The 10,875-nt window shown below is 42.0% G+C and overlaps 1 protein-coding gene across 2 annotated transcripts in view; it reads right to left on the bottom strand.

Annotated features, from left to right (window-relative positions):
* UVRAG (UV radiation resistance associated) overlaps window positions 1–10,875 on the bottom strand; it is a 100,558-nt gene that overhangs the window by 59,225 nt on the left and 30,458 nt on the right. For both annotated transcript variants that reach the window (XM_035892690.1, XM_035892691.1), the window contains 6 exons: window positions 9,072–9,177; window positions 5,669–5,795; window positions 4,622–4,706; window positions 4,074–4,161; window positions 3,432–3,492; window positions 1,176–1,341 (listed from right to left, as the gene is read on the bottom strand). In XM_035892690.1, the coding sequence (XP_035748583.1) occupies window positions 1,176–1,341; window positions 3,432–3,492; window positions 4,074–4,161; window positions 4,622–4,706; window positions 5,669–5,795; window positions 9,072–9,177 (633 nt within the window). The remainder of the gene's footprint in view (window positions 1–1,175; window positions 1,342–3,431; window positions 3,493–4,073; window positions 4,162–4,621; window positions 4,707–5,668; window positions 5,796–9,071; window positions 9,178–10,875) is intronic.

Genomic DNA, 10,875 nt, shown 5'->3' on the forward strand with positions numbered 1-10,875 from the left:
CCAAGTCAGCGAGGGGGGCCAACCCCCCCCCCCCCTTGCTCTACTGGCCATGGTGCCCGGGATGCAGCCCAGGGTAAGGTTGGCTTTCTGGGCTGCCAACGCACATGGCCAGCTCATGGCCAGCTTTTCATCCCCCAGTACCCCCACATCCCTCTCGGCAGGGCTGCTCTCAATCCCTTCATCCCACAAAACATTATAATGCTTTGATTGCATACTTCCAAAGAGAAGTTTGTTTTTTCTTATAGTCTTCATGTCAACAGAAATAGCACTTTCCACAAATTCGCTTCCCCTCAGCCATTCATTTTCTTTGCTCCCTTTTCCAATCCTGCATATGGAAAAACAAGGTTGCTGGTGCTGTAAGCCTGACTTTGCAGCCATCCCTACACACACAGGATCAGAGCGGAGCAGCTGGCCTCCCACAGCTGGTCAGCGTTGCATTCCTTTGAGTTCTGTGGTTGCAGGCTACAAAGTGAAGCTTAACCAATAATTGCCGCTATTTTCATATTAGAGCACCCAGGTGCAAAGACAGTGGGAAAATAGGCAAAGTGCCAAAATGCGGAAGGCATTCAGAGAGTGAATTCAAGGACAGCAAGACAGTTTCCTAGCAGCACAACAATAACAATAGTGTAGCTACACATTGAAAGACAATGATTACAGGACAAATGAAAAACTCTTCATTGAATATTAAGATGATTTATAGCAGATAACAGTTCACAGTGCTCTTTTTCAATTGATTAAAACCCTCTGCGTTCAAGAAAGCTATTTATTTTCTCATGTTTATCAGTCAGTACTCCCCAGTGAAGCTACACTTGCTATCTGCAGTTTATTCCCATAGCCAGTAGCAAAACATGAAAGGAAAGTTTTCCAGTCGGCAGCCAAAACTTACCTATAAGACACAAAGACACACTATTTAAGTTTTTCTAGCATTATTAGAAGCCCAGTCATTAGTACATGCGTGCCAACAGACCTAGAATGACAGAGCTGAACTACTCTGTTAGATCACAGAATTCCAACGTGAGAAACTCAAACGACTGTCCCGTGGCTACTGAAAGCAGTAACAAATAACTTCAAACTCCGTGTCACTTCAGACTACCCAAAACTGTTCCAAGGGGTTTGTTGTTGTTGTTGTTGACCTGTTTTTTTGAAGTACATAAGCATATTTACAGCATACTTACTCTCGCTCTTTCTCCGTCAGTTTGTCATTGATGTTATCTTTGATTGTAGACCGGGAGCCCTTGTGAATTATAGGATACCTGAGTGGCACTTGTAAGAAGTAGGATATCATTGAAACCAAGTGAGCGGTGTAGCCCAGGGCAACGGCAATGCTTCCGTCATCTTTTGCTGTCAATAACAAAAAGATTCCTTTATTTAATCAATTGGATCTCACTGCAGGCTCAGCATAAGTTCATCCTTATTGCTTAGGGAATTATTTAATTAATGAAGCTATCAGAAGTTATAACTTAAGAATAGATGTGAGGCTGAAACAAATTTAGACTGCTTTACAACTGTTTGCAGTTTCTTATTTGCCTCTTTCGTTGAAGGGCAATGTAAAATGGGTGATGGCTTGCTCTCCTTCCAATTTTACACTTTCAAAGCTCAAAGTTACTCCTGTCAACATTTGCCTGGCTGGGGGGAAGGTAAAGAAGAGATGGGAAAAGTGAAACAAAATTCCCAAGACAAAATTCAAGCCTTAAACATTCTGCATTTCTCTAGACGTAGCTGACATGTGTGACCGAGGTCAGGGAAAAGCTGCATTCCTCCATAACTTTATTCATTACTGAGATCAGTTGGAGAGACACCGACCCCAGAGTAGGAACTCTGTTCGCTGCCAATAAGTGGAAGAACTTAGATTAACCCATTGTTTTAAAGCATCATTTTCAATTTGACATTGAAGGTTTCAACCTTAAAGCTTCACCTGCCAAGAATACCAACAGGTCTTGAGATTCACATTACATCCTCTAGCCACGTAAGGGCTTTTCCTCTCTGTTTTCTTCTTTGTAAGCAAACACACCAATACAAACAACGTGACAGAGTCATCCCTTCTGAGGCACAAGGGAGTCCTGTGAACTCAGCTCAGAGGACCTTCTAAGAAAGCTTGTCATGATGTTCAACGACAACTATGAAATCATATCGAGCTCTCTTAGAACACAACACGATATATGGATTTAAAAGTTACAGCCCCTTCAAAAAGGATTTTGGAAATAGTGTTCAACATTTGCAGCAAAACTGGCTTTTTAGGGAATAAAATTTTTTGATCCTTCAGATGTCCCCCTTTTTTTTTTTTTTAAATATTATTATCTACTAAGAGTCTGAAGGTTTTCAAATTTAGCTGCCTGTTTCACTAAGTTGAATGCTTAGTACCTCTTCCTCATAATACAATATTTCTAGAGACTTTGATAAAGAATTAGTAATCCTTTTGTAAGGAATTAATACCAGTAAACTGAAAATGGGCCAAAAGATGCACGCCACTGATTTCTCAACAATTACCAAACTGAGTTCATTACCACATCTAGTGCAATCAGGAAAACAGAGCAACAGCCTGATTTATGTCACAATGATAAATTAATTTGTTTTAAAGTTTATTCCTGCATTATTCTAGCATCCAATATACATGTTGTTAGCACAAGTTAATACCTACGGGATGGCTTTAGAGTCAGATGATTGAGGTTTTTGCCCAAGAAACCACACGCCTTGCAGAGTGAGCAAGTACTGGGAGCAAGAAATTCTCAAGGGGATTTTAAATGAAGTTCCGATTCATGTCAAACATTTGTAGACAAATGCGTGCAGTTACCTGTACAACCGTTACACCAACAGGCATATTATATATTTGCTTCTGCAATAGCATGACTGTAAAGTAGAAGCTGATTTGTAAAATACCGCACACCGTCAGGCAGCTTTAAAGCCTTACTTATGCAACTTATTTATTTGGTAAGTTCACCAGCAAGTACAGCAAACCGAATGAGGATTCGCGCACATTACCCCATCACGATTTATGGATTGGAAGTAGCCACAATGGAATTTTAGGTCAGAAATCCGTATTTTCCAGAACCACTAGGTTTGGAAGGCACCTCTGGAAATTGCGTGGTCCTAGCCCTCTGCTCAGAGCAGGATCAGCTACAGCAGGTTGCCCAGCACTGTGTCCAGTCAGGTTTTGAGCATCCCGAAGGATGGAGACTCCACAGCCTCCCTGGGTAACCTGTTCCAGCACTTCAGTATTGAGCCTTAGAATACAGAGGTACTTTCCTAAGAGTCAACAGTAACTTCCTTTGTACCAACTAGGAAGTAGGAATAAATAATGCATACACTTTCTTCTAGTCTAGACCCTTCTCATCAGAAATTTGGCTCCTAAGCCATTGCTATCAGTTTACTTAATAAAATTAAGTTTAGAAGCAGCGTCAACTGTAACGACTAAATTAAGAATATCCAGCTACCTTGAAAGTCTTCAGAATTAGGAAGCTTGACTCCACAAACAAAGTAATCCTTTTGATCATTCTGTAAGTTTAAAATCAACAATGGAAAGTGAGAATGGAACAACATTATCCAGAAGACAGAAACCTGCACAAAATCTGACAACAACAAAGCATTTCTGTAAAGAAAAAACTAAATATTCAATGAAACCCAGAGTGACTTTGACATAGTGCTTTAGTCCACATTTCATATAATTCAGAACTAAATGCAACTTTTTAAAAGAAGGAATAGCTTCATCTTAATCAATTCATTACATAAAAGGTTTTGGAGCTCAATATTTTGACATCTGTTTATGTGCACTCCGTTAAAGTTCAGCAAGCCTACTGTCAAGGTTACTTTATACAATTGTAAACAAAATGGAAAGTATCCACTAAATTACAGCTACAGCTATTCTGCTTTTATAGTGGAGACTATTTGAGAGTTGCTGGCCTAAGTCCTCTCCCCGTGAGGTTTGCAATCTAAGGACCAAATCCAAGAAAAAGCTGGAAAAAACAGCATGAGTGAGGAGCAAGTTTCATCACGAATAAAACATGATACTTGCTCGCAGTGTAATAAATACAAGTTCATTGCACATCAAGCAGATTTTTAGAAGGTTAGAAACATACCAGATCAATAGGGTAGATATAGGATAGCTCCGACAGCAATTGCTTGCATCGAATAGTCTGCTGGGCATTTGTCTTCAAAAACAGTTCTCTTTGGGGAAAGAGATCCCAAAACCATTAGTTTCTTCAAAAGCTTTAAGTAAAGGTATCAAGCCTTTGTATCCCTTCCACATCTTCCCAAGTATCACCTCCTCTCCCCCAAAAAGCTAAGCAATTCCACAGAAAAATAAATACAGAAGACAAAGCTAATTTTCAGTTGTACTTCATATTATAGGCATACTTTGACTATGACGATTAAGTATTACAAACTTGTGTTACACTAAAAAGTCCGATCATAGTCTACACGTGCAACCAAGCATCTGTTTTCTTCCCTTCTAGACTTGCCACCGTTAATTATCACTTTAGATATCTACAAATTGTAGCAGAGGTGTCTCAACAGAATTTTTGGGGCAGCATTAGGAAGAATTTGGTGCCAGGAGTCCCACTGCACACGGCCTACTCTCAAGCCCGCATTTCCTTTCCAATTGCGGAAAAAGCATAGGTCCTTTTACCTCTTAGCAGTGCATTCCTTTCTTAATTCATGAAGGGATTCGTTATGCTCTTGAAGTTTCTGGTATTCAGTCCCAAATGCAGTTCCTAAACAACATGAGGAATCAGGAAAAAAAAATTAGTATCAAATATTTTCTTAGCTATCTGAAATTTTAAGAAGTAGATACTGACACAGATGTTGGCAATAATCCCCTTACTCTTAGATGCCTGTTTTCCGTGTGGTGCTGCCAAACTGGGGAATGACAGTGCAGGAGGAACGCCTGTCTTCATGCACTAGACACCATTCACCAGCCAAATAAAACCAACAAAACCTCCTTTAACGCTTGTTCCCCCCATGTCCGCAGCAATAGAGTAATTCACTTAAGGCATCTCAATATTTGCAGAACCAGAATTAAGTAAATGGCGAAAACCTCATTTTTAGTAGCAACTATTTATTTTAGACTCAACTAGGTATTAAAAAAAAAAAAAAAAAAAGTCTTGTAACGAGATCAAGTATCTGTGTCGCTTGGTCTCTGGTGAGCTCCAGAGACAGCAATATAGCATTTTACTATCGGACACTTTTCCAGTAAAACAAAATACCAAGACGACTGAGCATTTCACCTTTCACTTATGTAATAAGCCATTAGGAGGGATTTTTGTCTTCTAACATTTAAAATGAGATCCTAATCGCAGATACAGTAACACCCCTCATGACGTTATAACGTGCCTGCATCAAGCCGCTGTTTATTGCATTACAGTGCAGCTCTTCTGATTTTCTCAAAATTTTAATTAAGCACAGATTTAAGACTGCTTTAGAGAGGTGTCGTAGTAAGAAGTTATTTAGAGACAGGATACCAGAAACTGCTATCCAGAATTCAGTATAACACAGAAGGTGAAGGGATTGTATCTGGCTGCAAACTTCAGACAAAGAAAAGCACAAACATTAGAGCCAGACAAAATCCAAAACATCGCCTTCATTTTGGTCACCATGACCATAAGCTAGGCTACTACTCTTCTGAATGGCAGGTTATTAATACCTGCAACAAAAGCAGTAATGGTTCTATGCTTACCTCTGTCATGCAAAGTATTTTTCTCCTTATGCAACAAGGCTACTTCTTGACCAAGGGCCTTCTTCTGCCTCTCCAGTTCATTACGTAGCACCAGGATTTTCAACTGTAAACATTCACTCTCCTTTTTCTATTGGAAGAAAAATAGATTTAAAAAAAAATAATAATAATTCCTGCACACAAGCAGTTCCATAGAAGGGGTGATAGCAGGGAAGGGAAAAAGCCTGACCTGGCAGACGCTAGTCTTAATGGCTGACGCATAGGTTACGATGGGCAAATAATTACCAAAGACCCTCACCATTTTGCTGCTTTGGAAGGAGAGAAACTCAGCTGTGTCCCACAGTGCTTCTTCCTTTCTTCACCAAAAGGGCTGTCAGGCACTGGAAGGGGCTGCCCAGGGAAGGGGTCGAGTCCCCAGCCCTGGGGGGATTTAACAGCCGGGCAGAGGCGGTGCTGAGGGCCAGGGTTTGGGGGTGGGATGGCAGGGGTAGGGGAACGGTTGGGCTGGGGGAGCTTCAAGGGCTTTTCCAACCCAAACAATTCCGTGATTCTATGTCCAAGCTGCACTATTAGATCCAATTCCCAGCTTCAGGGTGATGAGAAAAAAAGCATACAAAAGGAAAGAATACACAGCAGGGAGCAGATTATGTTATTACACACTATTATATTTGAGGGGTCTCTTCTTTAAAAGTTTCAGGCTTTGTCCCTGTACCTACTCTAAATCTATTCCTGTGTTTAAAAAGAATCTTTTTTTTTTCTTTGATGCACCATCTCCACTAACAAATTGTGCTGCCATGTGCACAGTGAAGCAGAATTTTCTATTACAAGCATGTTTTTGGTTTGCTTTAAGGAAGGCATATCTACCATGTTTAATAGATGCTCGCTGAGAATAACTGAGGACAGATTCAAAATGGAAAAGAGAAGAAGTTACATCCCTTCAGTCCAGCCATACCCCTGATAAGAGTTCAAAACCTGAGGGGGCAGTCAGGCATACTTGTGAGCAAGTCTTGTGTAAGTACTACCAGATACTGTCACCACGTGTAAGTCAGCCAGCTTTCACTTTTTCAAGCAGTTAATGGAGATAATGCTACTTCAACACCAGCTGCCTGAAAAAAGTCAGCTCTTGCCGAACTCTTCCCTCCACTTGATATTTGCTTCAATTACGCGTGTACGCTCAGCCTTCTGGTTCAAGATTCCAGCAGGAAACATGACTCAGTAATAAGGAATGAAACTATAGTACACGCACTTATAAAGGGGAAGGGAAGCCCAACAAGAGTTTCCACTATCAAACAAAGGAAAAGAAAAATAGATAATAATTTCCCTATACCATAGGCCATGGTTACAAAGAAGTTGCATCACATATACATCACATACACATGACCGGCTGGGTAGATGAGGGGAGAGCGGTGGATGTTGTCTACCTTGACTTCAGCAAAGCTTTTGACACTGTTTCCCATAACACCCTCATAGGGAAGCTCAAGAAGTATGGGTTGGGTGAGTGGACAGTGAGGTGGATTGGGAACTGGCTGAATGGCAGGGCTCAGAGCGTTCTGATCGTCGGGGCAGAGTCCAGATGGAGGCCGGTAGCTAGTGGAGTTCCCCAGGGCTCGGTACGCGGCCCAGTCTTGTTCAACTTGTTCATCAATGACCTGGACGAGGGGATGGAGTGTACCCTCAGCAAGTTTGCTGACGACACAAAACTGGGAGGAGTGGCTGATCCACGGGAAGGCTGCGCTGCCATTCAATGGGACCTGGAAGGGTGCCCTTGGTGCCAAGAAGGCCAATGCCATCCTGCGGTGCATTAAGAGGAGTGCAGCCAGCAGGTCGAGGGAGGTTCTCCTCCCCCTCTGCTCTGCCCTGGTGAGACCCCACCTGGAGTACTGGGTCCAGTTCTGGGCTCCCCAGTTCAAGAAAGATGAGGAACTCCTAGAAAGAGTCCAGAGGAGGGCAACTAGGATGATAAAGGGACTAGAGCACCTCCCCTATGAGGAAAGGCTGAGAGAGTTGGGCTTGTTCAGCCTGAAGAAGAGAAGGCTGAGAGGGGACCTCATCAACACATACAAATATCTTAAGGGCGGAAGTCACGAGGATGGAAGCAGTCTGTTTGCAGTGGTGTCCAGCGACAGGACTAGGGGCAATGGGTGCAAACTGAAACATAAGAGGTTTCAGTTGAATATGAGGAAAAACTTCTTTACTTTGAGGGTGACAGAGCACTGGAACAGGCTGCCCAGGGAGGTTGTGGAGTCTCCTTCTCTGGAGATATTCAAAGCCCGCCTGGATGAAGTCCTGTGTAGAATGCTCTAGGAGAGCCTGCTCTAGCAGGGGGGTTGGACTGGATGATCTCCTGAGGTCCCTTCCAACCCTTGCCATTCTGTGATTCTGTGATACTACCATTGTCATTTTGGGGTTTTAGTGTTCTTCATACAGTTTTGCTCATATATATTGATAAAGGAAAAGCCTTTGCACAGAGGGACAAGGACATCCATAACTGAACAAAGATGGTTAAAAACCCTTTTAACAGCCAAGATACCAACAGGAGGCAAAGAAGCTCTGGGTTGGAGTCGCTCACAGAAGATGTTATATTGCCCCTTGAGGGAGCTGATGACTTTGCTTCTTTGTCTACAATGCAACCCTGTAATTAGTTGGGTAAACAACCTCCCATTCCACGTTTGGAAATTAGCTGAGTACTCTCAACCCAGAATCTACTTTAAAGTAATTAAAGTAACTTCACGTCACAAGTTTGTGCTTTTCTATACAAAGCACCAGACACGTGCCAGCGAGTACCAAGACAACAAAGCAACCACCAGCCCCTCTTGTTCTGTCAACACACTGCTTTGAACCAAGCTCAGCCTTTCTGGGCAGAAAGTGAAAACTATTGCCAGTACACCTTTTTGGAGAGGGGAAGAGGACAGGCAAAACAAACTGTCAAAAGCTATTGCAAGATCTAATACAATTCCCACTTAAAATGAATGTGTCACTTGAGTGACAGCTTTTGCATTGATTTTATTCACCCAAAGGGAGCAGGGTGCAAGAAGATACAGCCAGTAGATTCACCCCACTCTAAATCCACCAGAAAGTCCTGTCAAGATTTATCTAAATCATTAAAAGTTTGTTTTTCCTGATAAACCTCTCTCACGCAGCGTGCAGTGTTTATGCTTTTATAGTATAAAAGCAATTACACAAAATAAAGGTAAAAATAGGATAAGCAATCTATCAATCCATCTGAGTAACACAGACACATCTAAACTCTGTTACATTATGCTTCTCGGATGAGTTCCCATTTGAAAAGTGCAGGTTTAAACAAAGATTTCAAGTTCAAATGTTAGAAAAAACAAGCTTATGGCCAAGACATCAGGCAGATACTTCAACAACCCTGTAGACTAAGGTTTTAAATAATCAAACTTACCAGTTCGTTGCTTGTAGATGTACATCTCAGCTTTTCTTCAATCTCCCTTCCTATTTTCTGAACAGTTACCTGAGTCTGTTTAATTGCACACTGGGCTCGGTGAAGCCTGTAAGGAGAAGAGAAGTTACAGCTGTATTAAAGGTTCCCCACGTGTGTCCTAATGATGAACGCACCAGCCATCTCAAACCCAGCAGAGAGAACCTGAATTCAGATTCACAGAATCATGGAATACCAGGTTGGAAGGGACCTCAAGGCTCATCTGGTCCAACCTTTGGATTGTCAGCTCCTTATTCTGAAATGAAACATTCAGAGAGGAATCGTAACTTGCAGAGTTTATAAATGAGAATTCAAAGCAAACCAGCAAGTCTCTAAATTCGATCAAGTATCAAGTGTCCTCTTCATCTGTTAAATTCAAGAGATGCCAAGAAGGCAAAGCTGTGGGTGAGAGAGCAGGTAATTATAGAGATCTCGTGTAACTGTTAAGTTATAACACGTTAACGTCAAGACAGATACACACAACATTGACCCTGAGCATTGTTAACATAGGCCAGCTTTAATAACGTGCAGGTATCCTTTGGGTAACAAAACCCACACTCTAGTATCTCCAAATATGCCACGGGCCCTTTTGTAACAAAACCGTGGGATTCTTAAATAAATCACATTTGAAGCGTGAAAAAGATGATGACGACGTGTTTCTGATCATTAGCCCCAGCTTCAGGGTGGAGAGGGAAAACTGATTATTTGCCATATTTATTGGGAAAAAAAAAGCAGGCAGAGGAAAGCAATGGCAAAAACAGGTCTAAGAGAGGCATTAACATCTTTCCTAGAATTAAAAATTGAGTGGAAATTAACATATTTATTAGAAAAACTAAGAGCTGGTCTGCAGTCGTAGACGATGTCTTAAGGCATGCAAACCCAGGCTTACTTATCCCATTCACAGTTCCACTACTAACGCTTCTCCTTTTGCAAGGATATTCTTCAGGCAGCCTGGCTGCCGGGGTGAACACGTAACTCGACTAAAGTCTAGTTGGAACAGCAAAACCGCGGTCAGGTAAACTGCTGTAGGACATTAGTGCTTTGCCAGGAAAACATAACACAAAGCCCTAGCCTGCTTCAATGCATGTTTTAATGATCATCTCCATTTTGCCAAAATTAAAAAAATTCCTGCCTCTTCAGAAGAATACTTAATTTTACTAAAGCAAGGCTATGAACTCGCCGTGAGCCAAGGACCAAAGCACGAGAGCACATGGAAGAGGCTACTCAGCTCCTTCCTCTTACGTTCTCTAATCTCTTCCAGACTTACAAGCAATTGAGGCATTACTATCGAAAGTTTTTGGCTAAGAGTTCTTAATGGTCTGTCTGCAACAAGACCAAGATAACCAGGATCTGTGCTTCAAGTACGAGTATCCACAAAGCATTACTCCTCCTCACACCATCTCAACAGCACACATTACATATTGCTTAATCAGTGTGAGGATACCTAAAGCACCAAGCCCAAACAAATAAATACACAGAGAGATTATACATGGGTAATGGGGAATAAGCAGCGCTAGTAATACTGAACAAGGTCATTGCGATTTAGGACTTTCACATGTTATAACTCCAAGTGAATACATTTAAGTCATCAGACAACTTTTGCTCCTTTACACTATCGCTTCTCCTAGATCATAGAATGGTTTGGGTTGGAAGGGACCCCTAGAGGTCACCCAGTCCAAATCCCCTGCAGGGAGCAGGGACATCTCCAACCAGATCAGGTTGCTCACAGCCCCGGCCAACCTGGCCTGGAATGGTCCCAGGGATGGGG

The sequence above is a fragment of the Egretta garzetta genome, unplaced genomic scaffold, assembly GCF_000687185.1.
Source record: "Egretta garzetta isolate BGI_Z169 unplaced genomic scaffold, ASM68718v1 scaffold323, whole genome shotgun sequence".
In the NCBI taxonomy this organism is placed as follows: Eukaryota; Metazoa; Chordata; class Aves; order Pelecaniformes; family Ardeidae; genus Egretta; species Egretta garzetta.